Genomic DNA, 21,850 nt, shown 5'->3' on the forward strand with positions numbered 1-21,850 from the left:
ACAGACACACACACACACACACACACAGAGACAGACAGACACACACACACACACACACACACAGAGGCAGACAGACACACACACACACACACACACACAGAGGCAGACAGACACACACACACACACACACACACAGAGGCAGACAGACACACACACACACACACACACACAGAGGCAGACAGACACACACACACACACACACACACAGACAGACATATGATGGTGATGTATTTTCAAAAGAACAGTTTGGAGCATTTTGCTCGGTTTATTATGTTTTATTTCTGAATAAAGCTAAATATATATCTATATAATACTGATAACGAAACATGCACAAACATGTTTGAAATTAAAAGAAAAATAATATGAAGATACACTCCAGTTGAGCATATTAGCCAAGACTGAATTCTCTTCAATCATCACAGATTATTGGGAGGCAACAGAAATGGGCCCAAAATGGATCCCGTCTCAAGAAATGTCTTTTATTTGTCGAGTAATGTAGGGAAGTTTGAGGATTTGTCACAGCGCTGGGAATCTTGATAAGATGTGCAGGTACTGTCAGTGTTGGGAGAAAATAACAATCATAAACATGATGTTTATTCTCTGCTTCCGGTAGCTGCGTGTGCTTTCCAGGTTTGGTCTTTCTTGACACAGTCAATCTGCATAAAGAGACAGCAATTCATTAATGAGCATGTGTGAAAGAAAATATTTTAAGACAAAACCAAACGTGATCAATTGCAATGTTTGGTACAGTGCGAAACTACAGTTTAAAGTTACAGGTTATCTGGTAAACATTAATCTTCATGTCAATATTTTAATGGTTTTATTGCCATATCAAAACATTGATATATAAGACTTAACATGATAGTGCACTTTTCATTTACAGGCTATAAGACCAATAAGGGTTGGGTTTTGCTATAGGTTAAAGTCAGTTTATTTGACCTTTTTGTCAGCACATGTGGACACTTTAACCGATGAAATTAATAATAACCGAATGAAGCACAGTGTGGGCGAACAGAAAGTCAGCAAAGGCTCTTTCTGGTGAGATGGACAAGAACTCGCCTTTATTCTGAGGGTGAATCTGGATTCTCAGACACACTAAAGAAGACATTATGGAGATATTATTAAATGCAATAAAAAAAGTACTTGTATATTAATATTTTAAGTAATTACAAAAAAAACCAAACAAGCTATCCCCTAATGTCAACGCTGTAACTATTTATGGTGCACATCAAGAAATAACGGACAAGAATGAATCGATTACCTACAGTGGAGATGGAGTCATGTCATTGAAAATAAATACAATGGAATAAATAGAAGGGCAAATAAGTAAAATGCATGGTAATAATTTCTAAATAATGGTAAAAACACAAAAATAAACAAACCATCACGTTAAATCAACACTGGGTAGCTATTTATGTGCACATGCTGGACGCATATTCCTCCAGAAACCTGGAAATGACAGAAATCACTGAATTATTAGACATTTTCTAAATCGATTTAAAAGCCAAACAACACCGAAAGCTGACGTGTGCGTAAATAACGGGTTCCAGTGAGGCACAGAGGGGTCAGACGGCTCAAAATTCCGAACTTTCCTTTGAAAAGTATTTAAATATAGACTATTTCATTACTTAAATATAATTTAAATAAGGTTTTGTCCTATTGGAACAATGTGTACAGTAAGAAGCATATTCGTTAACTTTTAATATGCAAAGGTTGCTATCTGACCATTTTTTTAAACAATTTTTTTACGATCGCTATGACAGTTTTTTCAATACTTTTAACAATTTCCCTAAACTTTTAACACAGTTAGCACAACATCCATCTGTGTAGACTGTACAATTAACACATTTATTGTTGCTTTGACACAAAATGCATTCCGTTAACACAAATTTAAAATGCTCGAACTTCTCTTTTAGATTAGATTTGATTACTCAATTTATATATATATATATATATATATATATACAGTGTTGGGGGTAACGCATTACAAGTAACGCGAGTTACGTAATCAGATTACTTTTTTCAAGTAACTAGTAAAGTAACGCATTACTTTTTAATTTACAAGAAAATATCTGAGTTACTTTTTCAAATGAGTAACGCAAGTTACTTTTGTTTCCAATTTATTGACAGCTCTCCTGTCCCCATGTTGAGAGAAATCAGAAGATGCTACTGTATGCAACAGAAGATGCAACTCAGAATATGATGCAAACCTGCAATAATTAAATGTTAAACAACACAAATATGCTTTATGTATTTAATCCCAATGTCTTTGCTTCTGACCTTCGATGATCCAGTTCAACCATACTAATAAGCAAAAATTACTCTAGACAGACATTTATGTCTTTTTTTATTGCTGAAGTGTGTTGAGATGTCTTCTTCTGCGTTCTACTGTACGGATGTAAATTTACTTTCCCTTCAGCCTGAGGCTTATTCATTTCACTTTTGCGGTGAAAAGGCTTTTATATTTGCCAAAAATAGAACTTTTCTATTTTAAAAACAAACAAGCAAGCCCTGTCCAGATTTAAAAAGTAACGCAAAAGTAACGTTACGCATTACTTTCTATAAAAAGTAACCAAGTAACGTAATTAGTTACTTTTTATGGAGTAACACAATTGTAATGCATTACTTTTAAAAGTAACTTTCCCCAACACTGTATATATATATATATATATATACAGTGTGTATATATATATATATATATAGAGAGAGAGTTTCTGTAATTCCATCTGATGTTAGTGTTTTTATGACATTGTGCTATGATGGACTAAATGTTCCTTTTGGAAGAGAACACGTGTTAGTGTTTTGCAATAATTATTTGATTTTGAGACATGTTTGCAGTGTTTTGGTAGTCATAGTGTGTATTGTGTTTATGTATTATTGTATTTTGAAAATTAGTGTTGGAGTTTTGTTTACAAGGTGTGATTTTGAGCATGAAATTAACTCTTTTGACAATTGTGTGTTGTAGGTGTGTTGGTGCGTTAAGAGTTTAGTTGTTAAAAGTGTTGAAAAAATTGTCATAGCAATCGTAAAAACTGTAAATGCCTCATCCAATAATTAGAAATGACAATGTCGGTGAGAAGTAACATCACGTGACAATCATGAGTCAGAATAGCATTATATATATATAAATGTTACTTACCCTTATGTCTATCCAAAACTGAATACTATTGTTTTTTTTACTTTTTTCCATGCCAAGTAAAGTTTAAGTAGAACAAAGCGAGAAAAAACAAAAACAAAAAAAACCTGTAAAGCCTTAAATCTACTCTTTGAATAATTTGTACTTGTTTACGGACATGTGATTTTCTTATTGCTTTCTTTATTCATTTTTCATTGTTGTCGTTTATTAGGTATTTGTTTATGTTATTTATATGTTATTGCCCTTGTATGTCCTTTGTTCTAAAAAGTTTAAGTAGGAAAAAAAAGAAAAACCATTAGTACTAATTCAGCATTTTATTCAAAAGACGTGTGTACAGCCAAAGCTTAATCAAATATCCGTTTCTTTGCACACAACATTATATACATGTAGCACACTGACAAGTTAACTCCTGCAGGATTTGATCACACCTATTAATTAGTTTTCATGTTAATGAGTCTGAACCATCATCTCTAGCATTCTGGACACTTAAAGTACACAGTAAAGAACAAAAATGCACAGCAGTTTGTCAAACATTTTGTGGAATGCATAAAAAAAAAAAAGTGTTTGGCTTACTTGTATTGTGAAACACATGCTGCAAGTACAACATCAGCAGAACTTTTCTCAGCCAAAGAGAAAGAGCGTTATGCTGAATCAATTCTTTTAACATCACTGCTTGTTTATAAATGTGTTTACAGAAATATTTCAGTTATTACTACATGCGAGTTCATAACCCTAACAGACAAAGTGTTTGTCCAGTAGGTGGCAGCAAGCAGCTGTTTGTTCTTCATGGCAGAAGGCAGTTGTTTGTTTTGCATTTACAGTACAGGACAGATACTGTAAAACATTGAAGAAAAAGGTCAAACAGTAATACTGCCTGTATCATAATCATTATCAAAAGGGAACATTTTATATATATATATATATATAAATAAAACACACACACACTAATGTTTATTTCCACATATGCTGTATAATTCCCAAGGAAATCAATAACTCACTGTAGTTCCTCTAGTTTATATTGTGGATCCTCCTGTATATCATTGAGTAGTTTCAGTCCTAAACCTCCCAATTCATTATTATTGAGATTGAGTTCTCTCAGGTGTGAGGGGTTTGATTTCAGGGCCGAAGCCAGAGCAGCACAACCTTCATCCCTAATATGGCAATTAGATAACCTGCGAAACATTCAAAGAAATAATGTAAAGAGATATGGGTCTGTTTTAGGTGTTTTATTTATGGAAAGTTTATAGTTAAAAAAAAAAACGACAACCCGATTTGAATAGTTTACATATGCAAGAACATGATACAAATGCAATAAAGTTTCTGACTTGTTTCTTTCTGGTATTTGCATGCATTTGGGCCTGGTTGTGTGTGTGTTTGTGCAGCATGTGATGCTACCACAAAGTAGAACATTTAATATAAAAGTAACTTTTATAATTATAAGATTATATATAAAACCAATATCACTCACTGTAGTTTCTCCAGTTTACACTGCGGATCCTCAAGGAGAGCAGAAAGCAACTTTGCTCCAGAATCTCTCAGTGTGTTTGTGCTCAGATTGAGTTCTCTCAGGTGTGAGGGGTTTGATCTCAGAGCTGTAGCCAGAGCAGCACAACCTTCATCTCGAATACAGCAGTGTTCCAGTCTGCGGGGGGAAGAACAATTTCTTAAACAGACAGAGAAGGGAAGCCACATGAGGGCCATTTGATCTTTACTACATTGGCCATCTGACACCCCTAATGAAGGCTCATAGAAAGTAACCTATGAAGATTTACTTGTAAAGATGAAGATACATTTGTATAGCTCTGACTGATTTTAAATTGTAAACTTGACCTCCTCTGAAATGTGTCATACCATTGACATTACCTAAGCAGTTCTAGAAAATTCCACTCATTCAAGGACGTGCATTTATTGCATGGACAGTGAAAAAACATAACCTAAGTTTCTAAAATGCAAAAGCACAGTTCAGGAAAAATTAGCAAGAATGAGGGAAAAGTTGTATATTATTTTAAATAAAAATAAAAAAAGACCCGCAAAGTTGTGCAGAGGTGTATCATAAAATGTTTGGCATTACATAAATATAATTATTAAGAATAATTGCTAAGACACCATGCATCAAAAGAACAAAGAGGGTAGTTTTTTACCATTTAGTGATGAAGTCAGTTTAGGATAAGTTGGATATTGTAACGATTCAATCCACTGAAGGCGAGTTGCAGTGAGAACCCAAGTGCAGTTTATTTACAAGTCATCCAAACATAATCCGAGACTTGACTTGGCATGAACAGACTCGACTCACCGACAGCGGGTTACAACTTCAATACATGACAAGAGACAATGGCAACATGAGGGCTACTTATACCAAACACTAAGGGTCACATGACAAGAATCAACCAATGGGAAACAAGACACATGACTAGGACAACCAATCAGAACATGACACAATGAACAAGAGAACCAATGGCATGAATACATGTGGGCAAGGGAAGCATGACACAAACAGGGGACATATTTTTTGGAAAAAAGAGGATTAATATCAAAATATCAAAGTGGTTTTAGAAAAGGAAGAGGAACAATGGATCCTATTGTATGTTTAGAAAATGAAATTAGAAAAGAGCAGATAAATAAAGAGTCAGTAATAGCAGTATTTTTGGATGTCGAGAAGGCTTACGATATGATGTGGAGAGAGGGACTTTTGATGAATTGATGAACTTAAAAATGATGAATATAGGTGGAAGAATATACAATTGGATAAAAGATTTTTTGGCGAACAGAATCATCCAGGTAAGAATAGGGAATGAAGTGTCAAATACATTTCAGATAGAAAATGGAACTCCACAAGGGAGTGTAATAAGTCCATTATTGTTTTCCATAATGATAAATGATGTATTTAATCAAGTAGAACCAGATATAGGTAGGTCTCTGTTTGCAGATGACAGTGCTCTCTGGAAAAAGGGAAGGACTATTTTATATATTAATAGGAGGATACAAGAGGCAATAAGGAAAGTAGAAGAATGGGCATATGCATGGGGATTTAAATTATCAGTGGCGAAAAGTAAAACAGTAATTTTCTCTAGGAAGAGGGTTATTCCAGAAGCGAGTTTGAAGATGTATGAGAAATCATTAGAAAGGGTGAAGGTATTTAAGTTTTTAGGTATTTATTTTGATGCCAAACTTACTTGGGCTGAACATATAAATAAAATAGTTGAGAAATGTCAGAAGGTGTTAAACATCATGAGATGTGTAAGTGGAGTGGAATGGGGGGCAAGTTTTTCTTCATTAAAAACGATCTATGTAGCACTGATCCGGTCTGTATTTGATTATGGTTGTGTGGTATATGGTTCTGCCTCAAAAAACCTAATAAACAAAGTCAGTCATAATATAAAGTGTATAGGTAAGTCAAGGAAAGAAGAGGTTATCTTTAACAGAATATTGCTAGGGCACTCAAATTTAAATAGCACTCTTAAAATGGCAGGGAAACATCCAAATGGGTTATGTGAGCAATGTCATGTTGAAGAAACAATACCTCATGTATTTCTTGAATGTAGCACGTATGAACAAGAAAGAAGAAAAATGATAGTAGAAATAAGGAAAAATGGAATTCAGGATCTTAATTTTAAGGTTTTAATAAAATGGGCAAGTGAAATAAATAGTAATGTATTCTTTGATTTTATAAGAGATAAAGGGTTGGTAAATAGAATTTAAAACTCTGTTTCACACTCCGGAGCAGAAGGTGGCGGTAATGCACCTATTTGCGTTGGTGCCAGCCGCCGTTAAAAACCAAGAGGAAGAAGAAGACACAAACAGGGACCATGACTAAACTAAAAAATAAAAAGACATGAACATGAAACAAAAACAAAACCCAAACCCCACATTACAGATATATGGAAGCACTGGAAAACGTTTTGCAAATATCTTTTGCAAATAAACATATTTGCTGTTTATTCAAATGTATTGGTAGCCGTGTAAATATAAATATGTTATAAATAATGTCACTCACTGTAGTTTCTTAAGTTTGCACTGTGGATCCTCCAGTACACCACAGAGCTGCTTTACTACGGAATCTCCTGGATAATTATAGCTCAGATTGAGTTCTCTCAGGTGTGAGGGGTTTGATTTCAGAGCTGTAGCCAGAGCAGCACAACCTTCATCTGGAATAAAGCAATTAGATAACCTGCAGAGACAAAGAAAAAAAACTTCTCATGTGTACAGCTGAAAACACACATAAATGAAAGCTGAAGTGCGTCAACAAGTGTCACTGTGGAATTGGTTTCTCAAACACTTGACATCTTGCTGTGTCAGGCACACTTTTCAGGGATATCACTTACATAGTTGTATGCATATTAACCTGAGGTATGTGAAAGATTTTGAATGTCGTAGTTCGTAGCTCTGTTTAAAATTGTAATTGAATTTAATCACCAAGTTAGAAGGTTCCCTGTATCCTGCACCACTTTTCTAAGCTGCCGCTGATGAATCTTCAGGGCCGTGGGTTGTGAATGTGAGTTTACATTTTGTATTGAATGTGATGCAATAACAACAACAGACAAACATATGGTGCTTCTCATTTCTTCAATTTTGCATGCTCATTGCCTCGCTCCTCCGCCCTCAAACCTGCGACCTGGAAACCGTTCAAAGTCCACCACGAAAAAGGATGTTTCAATTGTCTTATAACACTACGAGGAGGTGAAGCTTACCAAGGATACTTGAGCAAGGAAACAATGGAGCATCCTTTGCATGCATACATTCTTCAACCCATTTACCTGTCACAGTAGCTTCAATTCATGTTTGATTTAAATAAGCAATACATCTTACATATTAGGCATGTGCAGGGGTAGTCTTAACCAATAAGCGAGATAAGTGGTGGCGTATGGCCCCAAGGAATCAGGGGGCCCCATCTGATATTGGCAAATTATATTCGATCCAGTGCATATTTGTGTTTGCACTTTGTAGAGCCTCAAATGTTACTATTTAAAATGTGTGCGCAGCATTGTGCAATGTATCCAATCACAGACATATCTGTTGATTTCCTGAATGCAATGGCCAATCAGAGGCATTTGAGTTGGAATCCACTCAATGCTTGAAACGCCAGAGTTTTTGTTCATTGCCGAGTTACCCTCACAAATCTTCTCATTATAGCAAACAAAGTGTACACAAGTGTATAGATTCAGTCTGTAGTGAAGAGAGCTTTATTGATTATAACAGAACTATGTAAGACCGCGATCAACTGTAGTGAGTAACCCCTTACGAAAAACCATGGTTTGATTGTAGTAAAAGTATAGTAGCCATGTGTTGTTTTTTTGGTGGATTGATTACCATTTGTACAACCCCAGTTTTACTAAATTTTTCTTAATTGTCTTCCTTAAACACTGTGTAAACACTTACGGTGCAGGGTGAAAATGTATAAATACCTGGCCGTGACCACAATAATGCATGGCCTCTTGTTCCTTATTGGTCAAATAAAGTATCACTCACTGTAGTTTCGCCAGTTTAAAGCGTGGATCCCTCAGTAGACCAGAGAGCAACCTCACTTCAGAAACTCCTGGATCATTTTCATTAAGTTCGAGTTCTCTCAAGTGTGAGGGGTTTGATTTCAGAGCTGAAATCAGAGCAGCAAAGCCTTCATATCTAATACGGCAGTGAGACAGCCTGCAGAGAGAAGGACAAAAACATTAAATAACAGTTATGATACCTTACAATGATGCTTCACAAAAGTATAAGCTAGATCATGTCCATTCATTTATGTAATTTTACATTTCAATTATTTATTACTATACTAAAATATCATCACTCACTGTAGTTTCGCCAGTTTAAAGCGTGGATCCTTCAGTAGATCAGAGAGCAGCCTCACTTCAGAATCTTCTAGATCATTTTCATTCACATTGAGTTCTCTCAGGTGTGAGGGGTTTGATTTCAGAGCTGAAATCAGAGCAGCAAAACCTTCATTTCTAATACAGCAGCGAGATAACCTGCAGAGAGAAGGACACACATGTTATATAACAGTCATGATACCTTACAATGATATTTAACAGAGGTAAAAGCCTGAACATGTTAATTCAATGACCTAACTTTACTTTAGAATTATTTATGCTATACTAAATAATATCACTCACTGTAGTTTCTCCAGTTTACAATGTGGATCAATCAACAGAGCAGAAAGCAGCTCCACTTCCGTATCGCCTGGTGCAGTATTATTCAGATTCAGCTCTATCAGGCTTGAGAGGTTTGATTTCAGAGCTGAGGCCAGAGCGGGACAATCTTCAATCCTGGAGGAATAGAGTCTGCAGTTAAGGACATTCCATTTTGAACATTATAAGTTGGTGCTTATAAAACGGAGAGTTCCGGTCCTTGATTCTGATTGGTTGAGCCGCGTTCGAAGCTGTTGTAAATTACTCTACAAACACACACCTTTGTTTACTTCTGTGTGTTGCTCGGCAAACACTTTGTTGGAACCACAACTGTTTCTGAGGAACTACATTGTTTGGTGGAAGAATACTGTTTTTATTTATATCATTTCACATTATTTGCTCTGTTTTATTCTGTGAAACCTTACTACGTATATGGAATAACCGTTTTATAAAAGCAATAATCCCCAAGAAGCCGTGGTTTACAGTGAATTTATAACAGCTTCGCATCGTGCCTAACGACGCCCCTTAGCTGTTATAAATTCACCGTAAACCACGGCTTCTTGGGGCTTATTGCTTTATTAGCAACTACTTCTAGAGTATACGCAGGACTGTAAATGGGCTTGTGTTTGGGCGTGCCTGCTTTAGTGCTACTTTTTATTAAAACTAGACAGTTTTATTTACCACTACTCTCTTAAAAATAAAGGTGCTTCGCGATGCCATAGAAGAACCTTTTTGTCTAAATGGTTCCATAAAGAACCTTCAACATCTGAAGAACCTTTCTGTTTCACAAAAGCTTCTTTGTGGCGAAAGAAGGTTCTTCAGATTATAAAAAGGTAAGAAAGAGATGGTTCTTTAAAGAACCTTTGACTGAATGGTTCTTTGTGGAACCAAAAATGGTTCTTCTATGGCATCGCTTGAAGAACCTTTTGAAGCACCTTTATTTTTAAGAGTGTAGGTGATTACGTGTAACAGTGATGTCCAATCCTGTTCTTGGAGGTGCACCTTCCTGAAGATTTCTAGTAATACTGAAGACCATGATTTGCTGGTTGAGGTGAGTTTAATTGGGTTTGGAGCTAAACTTTGCAAGATAATGGCCCTGAACTAGAAGAATAATGCTACAGTTTTGTGGTGTGGTTCTCTAACACAACAAGTCGTATTGTGTTTCCCTGTTGTTTAAGGGAAGTCGTGGCCTAATGGTTAGAGAGTCGGACTCGTAACCCAAAGGTTGCAGGTTCGAATCTTGTACTCTTGCGCTCTCTCCCACCTTCAATACCATGACTGAGGTGCCCTTGAGCAAGGCACCGAACCCCCAACTGCTCCCCGGGCGCCGCAGTGTCCACTGCTCCGTGTGTGTGTTCACTGCTGTGTGTGTGCACGGTGTGTAAGGATGGGTTAAATGCAGAGCACTAATTCCGAGTATGGGTCACCATACTTGGCCACATGTCACTTCACAAGTATCAGCATGCTAATATAATTCTAAATGTTTTTCATGAAGATGGTTAAATCCCATTCAGCACAACATCTATCACTCACTGTTTACGCTTTGAATCTTTCTGTAGGTCAGAGAGCAGGTTTACTCCAAAATGTCCTGTTTCATTGTAGCTCAGATCAATCTCTCTCAGGTGTGAAGGATTTGATTTTAGAGCTAAAACCAGATCAGCATGACCTTCTTCTCCGATTCTGCACCAGGACAACCTACAGATAGCAGAAGTTATTGCTGTATGGCTGTGTTGTGTGTGTATTATAAGCACCAGACAAAAAAATGCCTCTGGCTCCAAAAATGAAACATTTAAGGACCAAACTACTTTTTATAGTTGATAAATCACAAAATCGTTTGATAAAGATGGTTATTTAGAGGTAGGCCTACTTAAGTTCACTGAGTGCAACAACAGTCACTGCTGTGTGCTGTGATGAAGGGATGTACATACTACATATATTGTGATGGTTTAAGAATTTTTTTAATTCGGGTCTTAGCTTAAATTAAACATCTGGAAATATTTTCTATGCTTCATGTCTAACTGCCTGAACTCTCAATCAGATGACAGCTGAGGCAAAAGGTGATAGAACAGCTGATAGATCGAATAAAATGATAGTTATGAATGTGATGGTAACCCTGACTTCTACAATAATTTTTACGATTCTATAATCATTCAGTCTGCATGGTAAATTATTACACTTACCATAGTTTCTCCAGTTTACAGTGTTGATCCACCAGTCCAGCACAAAGCAGCTTCACTCCTGAGTCTTCTAGTTTATTAAAGTTCAGATTGAGTTCTCTCAGGTGAGAGGGGTTTGATTTTAGAGCTGAAGCCAGAGCAGCACAACCTTTCTCTCTAATATCGCAGGTGGAAAGCCTGTAGCACAGCAAAAATCATTCTTAACATTTTTTTTATTATAGCATTCAATATAATCACGTGTATGTTGGAATTTAATTATCATTTAAACTGGAGGAAATTTCACACGAAGGATATTTGACCCATGATCAGTGTCATCTATATTAAATTCATGTGTGTCATCAGGCCATACAGATGCGTTTATTTTAACAAAATAAGCATCGATCCATCCATTCTCCAAACAGTTTAGCATCTCAGCCTGAAGGCGGGGAATACCCTGGACGCATGGCCAGTCCATCACAAGACTCTCTCACACACACACACACACACACACACACACACTTATACGGTACAAACTGTATTTTCTATTGCCCTACACCAACCCTATACCTAAACCTACAAACCTACGAAAACTAATGGCAATTTGTGAATTTCATAAAACACCCATTTTGTATGTTTTTAAGCCTTTTGTTTTATGGGGACACAAGAAGTGTCCTCATAAACCATGTTTACGTTGTAGTACCCATGTCATTATACACATTTGTGTCCTCATAAACCCACACGAAGGATATTTTACCCATGATCAGTGTCATCTATATTAAATTCATGTGTGTCATCAGGCCATACAGATGCGTTTATTTTAACAAAATAAGCATCGATCCATCCATTCTCAAAACAGTTTAGCATCTCAGCCTGAAGGCGGGGAATACCCTGGACGCATGGCCAGTCCATCACAAGACTCTCTCACACACACACACACACACACACACACACACACACACACACAAATACGAAACAAAATGTTTTTTCCAGAACCCTTCAGAGCTTAAACTGACGGCTATAAAAACACATGATCAAAAATGGCGCTACGGTGTCTTGTGTTGATAAGAATTAATAAAGTGAAGAAAGAAAGAGAGTTGTTTGCGAATACCTGTAGATGCAGATTACACACACACACACTTATACGGTACAAACTGTATTTTCTATTGCCCTACACCAACCCTATACCTAAACCTACCTCTTACAGAAAACTAATGGCAATTTGTGAATTTCATAAAACACCCATTTTGTATGTTTTTAAGCCTTTTGTTTTATGGGGACACAAGAAGTGTCCTCATAAACCATGTTTACGTTGTAGTACCCATGTCATTATACACATTTGTGTCCTCATAAACCATATATACCAACACACACACTCAGCCACACCTACATGCAATTTATTGAGCCACCACATTAGACTATGGAGAATGTTTTATTTAACATTAACTATAATATGAGAGACCATTAACACTCACTGTAGTCTCTCCAGTTTACACTGTGGATCCATCAGTACAGCAGACAGCAGTGTCACTCCTGAATCTCCTGGTTTGTTAAAGCTCAGATTGAGTTCTTCCAGGTGTAAGGGGTTTGATTTCAGAGCTAAAACCAGAAGAGCACAACCTTCCTCTCCAATACTGCAGTGAGACAGCCTGTAGAGAGGAGAAAAAATCCTTACATTAATCATGATTTTAAAAGAGCACTGCATTAAAATTCCTCTCTTTATGTTCACTCGACAAAATGATTTTATATTTTCATTCTACATGTTCTCTTTCTGTAGCTTAAATAGAAAAACATGGTACTGATTTTCCATTTGCATACTAGTAAAAATTGATAAATTCATACATAGTTCTGATAGAACAGAAAAATATCAATTAACTTATCTACAAAATATCTACAAATGCCTTTTCACTGCAGAAATATCACTCACTGTAGTTTCTCCAGTTTACACTGTGGATCCTCAAGTAGAGCAGAAAGCAACTTTGCTCCAGAATCTCTCAGTGTGTTTGTGCTCAGATTGAGTTCTCTCAGGTGTGAGGGGTTTGATCTCAGAGCTGTAGCCAGAGCAGCACAACCTTCATCTCGAATACAGCAGTGTTCCAGTCTGCGGGGGGAAGAACAATTTCTTAAACAGACAGAGAAGGGAAGCCACATGAGGGCCATTTGATCTTTACTACATTGGCCATCTGACACCCCTAATGAAGGCTCATAGAAAGTAACCTATGAAGATTTACTTGTAAAGATGAAGATACATTTGTATAGCTCTGACTGATTTTAAATTGTAAACTTGACCTCCTCTGAAATGTGTCATACCATTGACATTACCTAAGCAGTTCTAGAAAATTCTAGAAAATTCCACTCATTCAAGGACGCGCATTTATTGCATGGACAGTGAAAAAACATAACCTAAGTTTCTAAAATGCAAAAGCACAGTTCAGGAAAAATGAGCAAGAATGAGTTGAAAAAAGTAGTATATTATAAAAAAGACCCTTAAAGTTGTGCAGAGGTGTATCATAAAATGTTTGGTATTACATAAATGTAATTATTAAGAATAATTGCTAAGACACCATGCATCAAAAGATCAAAGAGGGTAGTTTTTTACCATTTAGTGATGAAAAGTTAATTTAGGATAAGTTGGATATATGGAAGCACTGGAAAACGTTTTGCAAATATCTTTTGCAAATAAACATATTTGCTGTTTATTAAAATGTATTGGTAGCCGTGTAAATATAAATATGTTATAAATAATGTCACTCACTGTAGTTTCTTAAGTTTGCACTGTGGATCCTCCAGTACACCACAGAGCTGCTTTACTACGGAATCTCCTGGATAATTATAGCTCAGATTGAGTTCTCTCAGGTGTGAGGGGTTTGATTTCAGAGCTGTAGCCAGAGCAGCACAACCTTCATCTCGAATGCAGCAATTAGATAACCTGCAGTGAAATTAACAAAGAAATCGTTTAGAGAAGGAATGCAAAGATGGAAAAAGATGTACACAATGCAAATTGGACCCAGAGCAGAGATTTTAGTTTACACCGAGAATAACACTGTTTTGTGGCATGTGCAGTTTCACAAAGTTTCGAACAAAATTTTGGTGTCTGTTTTTTTTATGAAATCTCACCTTCTGTAGTTAACAGTCTGCCATGCACAGCTAAGAATGATGTACATTTGCCAAGAAATCATATGTAAAAATGCACAATTTAGAATAGAAGAATTATCTCTCTTTTCGTTGAGAGGAATTTAGGGAATGACAAATTGCAATTTAAACACACACACACACACACACACACACACACACACACCTTACTTTAATGTCTCCAGATGACAGGTTGAACTTCCCAGTCCAGCACTGAGCATCCTCACTCCACAATCCTGCAGGTTATTGTTACTCAGGTTCAGTTCTCTCAGACTTGAGGAGTATGAGCTGAGAACTTTGGCCAAAGCTGAACAACTTTCATCTTTGAGATGACATTTACTCAGACTAGGAAAGAAGTGATATCCGCAAATTAAAGTGTTTTATTGACAGGACATTAATGGGTATGCACACAGATAAACTATAATGCTGATTTTAGCAGGAACTTGTAAGCCTATCATACATTTAGTTATATAGCGTCAATTATGTATTTTTTTCACAAATTTTCTATTGATACTCATTTTGGCCAGACCCCAGTTCAAGAAATGCTTGCTCTAAATCTATATTACGTTACAAGCTAGTGGTGGCAATTTGACCAAAATCATAAATCACAATATGATTAATTTAATTTTCAGTTAATGATATATCACAAAATAAGTGAATACATTTTTTTTTACCAGTAAAAACTCCCCAATCCTCAATTCCAAATATCACAGCAAATGCTAATAGTCTACTAGGCTAACTGATATAAGTATAAAGTTCTCAAACGATTAATGAAGACAAGTAAACAGTCAGTAATAAAATAAAAACAAATCAGCAAATTACAAATAACAGGAAAAATAAATGCAATATAACAAATATACAATTGAAATGTTTTTTTCAGGTAGGTATATCTAACAGTAGTATTCAAGTAAGGAATACTAGTGAAACTGAATTAATTCATTCACTTATATTACTTCTTTTTAAAACGACAAAAGTTATTCAGTCAAAAGTAGTTAGGAAAAACCTGCTGTTGGTTAATTAATTAACTTTCATCTTGTTTGTGTGAATTGTAATAAGACTTTATAGTATTATGGCTGCTGTCATGATATTTTCTTACAGCAGAACAATAGACATCTGGTATTTCACTAATGAAAAGCGTAATTAGAATTTATAGAAATGACTTACTCGGCTATCCTGGATGCTGTTACCACTGGCAGCAGCCTCAATAAACATTCTTCAGATGGATAATATTCACTCAGTTTAAACTCATTCAGTTCCTTTTCTGAGTTTAGCAACATAAACACCAGAGCTGACCACTGAGCAGGAGAGAGGTTGGAAATATCACTTCTACCTCTCTTCAGGAATATTTGTACTTCCTGCTCCAGAGAATGATCATTCAATTCATTTAGACAGTAGAACAGGTTGATTGATTTCTCTGAAGAGGGATTTTCCCTAATCTTCATCTTAATGTACTTAACGATGCCCTGTCCACTGTGAAAGCTGCTTCCTCGCTGTTTCAGTAGGCTTCGAAAGACTGCTTGATTAGACTCCAGTGATAGACCCAGAAGGAAACGGAGGAAAAGGTCCAGGTGTCCATTTGCACTCTGTAAGGCCCTGTCCACTTCACTCTTTAGAAATTCCAGCATTTTTGACTTGGAAGTGAATATGTTTTTGTTGACAAAGGACACAAACACATATACAGCAGCAAGAAACTCCTGAATGCTCAGATGCATAAAGCTGAAGACTTTCCCCAAGTGCAGCCCAAACTCCTCTCTGAAGATCTGTGTGCAAACTCCTGAGTACACCGACGCTTCTCTGACATCAATGCCACACTCTCTCAGGTCTTCCTCATAGAAGATCAGGTTCCCTTTTTCCAGCTGTTCAAAAGCCAGTTTGCCCAGTAACAGAAGATTTTTTTTGGTCTGCTGAAGATCCACATCGCATTTTCCTTCATACTTCTGGGTCTTCAGTTTGGTCTGAAAGATCAGGAAGCGTGTGAACATTTGAGTCAGAGTATTGGGGATCTTTCCGCTTTCCGATTCAAGTAACATTGCCTCTAGAACAGTGGCTGTAATCCAGCAGAACACTGGGATGTGGCACATGATGTGGAGGCTCCTTGATGATTTGATGTGTGTGATGATTTTATTGGCCAGACTCTCATTGTGTATCTTCTTCCTGAAATACTCGTCCTTCTGAGGGTCATTGAAGCCTCTTACCTCTGTGATCTGGTCTACCAGAATGAATCACGTTAAGTTATTTGATGTTTGTATTTGTAGCCTGAGCGAAAAAAATGAAGAATTTATTTCACAAGTTATTTCATCTTACAATTATTCACAATAATAATAATAATAATAATAATAATATGTTTTATGTTGTAGATTAAGTATAGAAGTGGACCAAGGACAGATCCTTGAGGCACTCCACGAGAAAAAGTGACAATAAGATTTGGATTTATCAATGCTAATGAACGAAGCGTGTGAACATTTGAGTCAGAGTATTGGGGATCTTTCCGCTTTCCGATTCAAGTAACATTGCCTCTAGAACAGTGGCTGTAATCCAGCAGAACACTGGGATGTGGCACATGATGTGGAGGCTCCTTGATGATTTGATGTGTGTGATGATTTTATTGGCCAGACTCTCATTGTGTATCTTCTTCCTGAAATACTCGTCCTTCTGAGGGTCATTGAAGCCTCTTACCTCTGTGATCTGGTCTACACACTCAGGAGGAATCTGACTGGCTGCGGCTGGTCGAGTGGTGATCCAGAGGAGAGCAGAAGGAAGCAGATTCCCCATGATGAGGTTGGTCAGCAGCACGTCCACTGAGGCTGCTTCTGTTACATCACACAACCTCTGATTGTTCCGGAAATTTAGAGGAAGTCGACACTCATCGAGACCATCAAAGATGAAAAGGACTTCATAGTCATGAATGTCTTTTGATCTCAGCTCTTCTGTACCTGTAACAAACTGATACAGAAGCCCCATCAGACTCATATTTTTCTCCTTCATCAAATTCAGCTCTCTGAACGGAAGTGGAAACATGAAGTGAATATCCTGATTCTCTTTCCCTTCCGCCCAGTCCAAGATAAACTTCTGCACAGAGACGGTTTTTCCAATTCCAGCCACTCCTTTAGTCAGCACGGTTCTGATGGGTTTGTCTTGTGCTGGTAAGGTTTTGAAGATGTCATTGCACTTGATTGGCATCTCTGGTCTTCTGGATGTTCTCTCAATCTGTCTCACTTCATGTTCAGTGTTGACCTCTCCACTCCCTCCCTCTGTGATGTAGAGCTCTGTGTAGATCTCATTCAGAAGCGAGTTTCCTTGCTTTGATATTCCTTCATTTATTCGTTGAAAGGTATCCTTTAGTCTGGATTTGTGCTTTTTCACATACAAAGGGGCCAGCTCTGATAAACAGATGAAGAGAAATAACAGTTTCTGTTTATGTTCTTAAATTAAGGGATGCAAAATCTTATTCCAATCAATTCTCAATGTCCTGACCTACATTTTTTGCTTGTTGCATATCCTCTTTCACATGGAAATACATATTACAAGTAAAACAGGGTGTGAACATCTTTACAAAAACTTAATAGAAGCACTGTCTTTCCTCTGAAATGAAGGAGATATAATAGTCACATGAGCTCTTACTGGTCTGTAGTGTTTTAGCGAGGTCTGTCTGGTTCATCTTTCTCAGGGCGTGAAGTGTGATCTTCAGAAACCCCTCTCTGACCTGATGTTCTTCCTCTATCTCAGAGGACATTGAGTAATCTGAGCTCAGTAGTGCCTTGAACCTCATCAGCTCTTTCTTCAATAGAGAAATGACTGTGTCCTCAAGCTTCTGAAACCAGAGAATATTCAAACAATTAATCTCTACTAATAGGAAGGCTGAATTAATGTACCAGTGTTACAAGCAGAGTCAGCACCAGAATGAATCATGTTAAGTTATTTGATGTTTGTATTTGTAGCCTGAGCGAAAAAAATGAAGAATTTATTTCACAAGTTATTTCATCTTACAATTATTCACAATAATAATAATAATGATAATAATATGTTTTATGTTGTAGATTAAGTATAGAAGTGGACCAAGGACAGATCCTTGAGGCACTCCACGAGAAAAAGTGACAATAAGATTTGGATTTATCAATGCTAATGAACTGTTGCCTGTCTGAGAGATATGAACCCAGCCACTGTAAGACAGTTCATCAGCTCTTTCTTCAATAGAGAAATGACTGTGTCCTCAAGCTTCTGAAACCAGAGAATATTCAAACAATTAATCTCTACTAATAGGAAGGCTGAATTAATGTACCAGTGTTACAAGCAGAGTCAGCACCAGAATGAATCATGTTAAGTTATTTGATGTTTGTATTTGTAGCCTGAGCGAAAAAAATGAAGAATTTATTTCACAAGTTATTTCATCTTACAATTATTCTTCACAATAATAATAATAATGATAATAATATGTTTTATGTTGTAGATTAAGTATAGAAGTGGACCAAGGACAGATCCTTGAGGCACTCCACGAGAAAAAGTGACAATAAGATTTGGATTTATCAATGCTAATGAACTGTTGCCTGTCTGAGAGATATGAACCCAGCCACTGTAAGACAGTTGGTGCAGTTGTGACAAGGTGTAAAAAAGTTACAAATTAGCCAGAAAAAGAAAAAGACAAGATATGAAAGGGGTAACGGTCTAATGACCACAAGTTTATCCATTCCGAAGAACATTGCCTTACACAATTCAAGACGAGCAGCACTTACAAAACTCAGCCACTGCAAACAACAACACGCTAGCCAAGCCCAAATAGGTACATTCACCTACCACATTTTAATGTTTTTAAATATAGTTTTCTTAGAAAATATTAATATAGGCAAATAATGTAATTAATTAGATTTCCTTAATCATCTTTTTTTATAGGTTTTACTCACCTACTTCAATTGAATGTTTTTAAAAAAAATGTTCTTAGAAAATATTAATATAGGCAAATAAAGTAATTAATTAGATTTCCTTAATCATATTTTTCTATCATCTTTGTGGATGTCCGTAAAGCAAAATTAAAGGGGTCATATGATGCAATTTCAAATTGTACTTTCTCTTTGGAGTGTTACTACATAGATACGATCCCTAAAGTTGCAAAGACTAAAATCTCAAACCCAAAGAGATATTCTTTATAAAAGTTAAGACTCGTCCACGCCCTCCTAAAACGCCTCGTTTAAACACGCCCCCACATGTCTACGTCACTGTGTGGGAAGATTTGCATAACGCCACCCAAATGTTCACGCAAAGAAAGGCGGTGTAACTTTGATTCTCGCTGTAGTATTGTTGCCGCCGCCATCATGTCGTGGAGATGCTGTGTGTTTCGTTGTGAAAGCGAAACTACTTTGTTTGGCCTTCCAAAAGAGGACACGACTAGAAATCAGTGGTTAAGTTGTATTTACAACACTGTTCCAGAACAGTTCAAACCAAATATAAATAAAAAATAATTCAGATGTAAGCAGCGCATTTGACGGAGGACGAGGACTGTTTCTTTAAAGTGGGGCAATTCCAACGTTGCTTTTCAGAACGATGAGCTTTGTAAAAATCTACGTGTTTCAGAAAGGCGGGGCATAGAGGAGCAACAATAACGAACATTTCGTGGAAAATAATGTGTTTTTTTAACCTTAAACCACATAAACACATTGCATTACACCAAATACACAACATAATGTTCTTTTTAGCAACGTCATATGACCCATTTAAAAAAATTATATTTCTTCATTCCGATAGGTAGATGAATGTTTGTGATTATAAAGTCACCTATGCCATCCAGTCAAGTCATCTTTCCAGACTTTCCATTTAGTTTAATTTACACATGCAAAAACACCCTTACCTTAAAAATGGAGCCCAGCTGCTTCTTTCCAATGGAAGACACTGACCCATCCTGTTTGTTACTGTGGTTAGTCAGAACATTAAGATTTATGGTAAAGATCTATTCAGACATTAAATACGTACAATATTTAGCATACTGTACATGTACAGTAAATGAGTTTACTGTAAAAATACAAATACATAAAGTATAGCACATAGTTAGTGTACAGGTACACCATACCTCCAAATCACTGTTTTCACTGCTCGTCCAGTTTAAAGAACACATAATTATTAACCGATTTATCTCTATAACCACAAGACTGTTTTCACCTCACATCAGCAGAAGGGTCTCCTGAACTGAATTTAAATGGGCAATCCATTGATGCATCAGTCTTCATGGACACACAGCTGGGTTCAGGAGGATCGCCCCCAGTCAGCCTAAAACACAGTAACAATCTGAGATGTATTTGGCGCTCTCATTATCTTACCCTTAAACTTATAAAACAAGTACAAAATCAGATTCAGGCTATAAATCACTTTAACAGTCATGTAAATATTTGTAATGATTGCATAGCATTTAGTAAGAATTAGGTATCCTAAACTTGAGGCTGCCCTCACCTCACATCAGCAGAAGGGTCTCCTGAACTGAATTTAAATGGACAATCCATTGATGCATCAGTCTTCATGGAAACACTGCTGGGTCCAGGAGATTCTTCCTCAGTCAGACTAAAAAACAGCAGAAATTTGTGATCCAAATGGGACTGAAAAGGTTTCTTGGGTGTGACATTGTATGATAAATTTGTAGTAGGGGCATTAGCATACTAGGATGAATCATTATATTCCTCATTCCTATGTTGCTTCGGATTACAGTGTCCGCTAAATTTCTTTATTCCTTACAACAGATTACATAGCCCTGCACTTTGAAAAAATAACAATTCTGCTGATTTGCAAAAAAAAAAAAAAAAAAAAGGCCTACTATTACTTAATTTGATGATCCAGAGTTCTTTCCACCATGCACAGACTTAACATAAGATACGATTTGTCAAACTATATAAATGTACAGTATATGTATTAACTGTGCACCTGAAAGTATTCAAAAATAATGTATTATTTAACCTACAATCGGCAAAGGAGTTGAAAAAAAGTGGGAAGTGGAAGATTAGGTGTAAAATAATGCCTTGAGAATCATTCATACATGTGACAAATGGACTGAGAATTGCACAGATCGTCCTAATCTGGCTCAGAAGAAGACAGGGAAGACAGGGAAGACATGTCTTTTGGCAGTTTAAGGGAGAACAGAAAACTTTTCACCTCACAAATGGTTGTCGAAAGCAAAAATGCTATGAAATGAATCATATCATGTGAGAAAGTGTCACATTCCAGAGAAAAACAGAAACCATTTTTGAAATCAGCACCGCAAAGTGAGTAAGAAACAAGTAATGGGTTTCATTCAGTAAATATGCATGCAATACATGTTTTGAATGTGTAAAGAC

At 36.6% G+C, this 21,850-nt stretch overlaps 1 protein-coding gene across 1 annotated transcript; it reads right to left on the minus strand.

Annotated features, from left to right (window-relative positions):
- Positions 1-3,838: 3,838 nt before the first annotated feature.
- LOC107566227 (NACHT, LRR and PYD domains-containing protein 12-like) lies at positions 3,839-21,048 on the minus strand. The gene is made up of 18 exons (XM_016251613.1): positions 20,976-21,048; positions 20,380-20,440; positions 18,162-18,351; positions 17,217-17,920; positions 15,705-16,735; positions 14,712-14,885; positions 14,164-14,337; positions 13,336-13,509; positions 12,884-13,057; positions 11,436-11,609; positions 10,922-10,950; positions 9,241-9,385; positions 8,923-9,096; positions 8,603-8,776; positions 7,131-7,304; positions 4,605-4,778; positions 4,135-4,308; positions 3,839-3,970 (listed from the first exon to the last, which is right to left on the minus strand). The coding sequence occupies exons 1-18, from the start codon at positions 21,041-21,043 to the stop codon at positions 3,952-3,954; spliced, it is 3,987 nt and encodes a 1,328-aa protein (XP_016107099.1). The 5' UTR covers positions 21,044-21,048; the 3' UTR covers positions 3,839-3,951.
- Between the last annotated feature and the right edge of the window lie 802 nt (positions 21,049-21,850).

This window comes from Sinocyclocheilus grahami, unplaced genomic scaffold (genome assembly GCF_001515645.1).
Source record: "Sinocyclocheilus grahami isolate Dianchi unplaced genomic scaffold, SAMN03320097.WGS_v1.1 scaffold1061.1, whole genome shotgun sequence".
NCBI classification, from domain to species: Eukaryota; Metazoa; Chordata; class Actinopteri; order Cypriniformes; family Cyprinidae; genus Sinocyclocheilus; species Sinocyclocheilus grahami.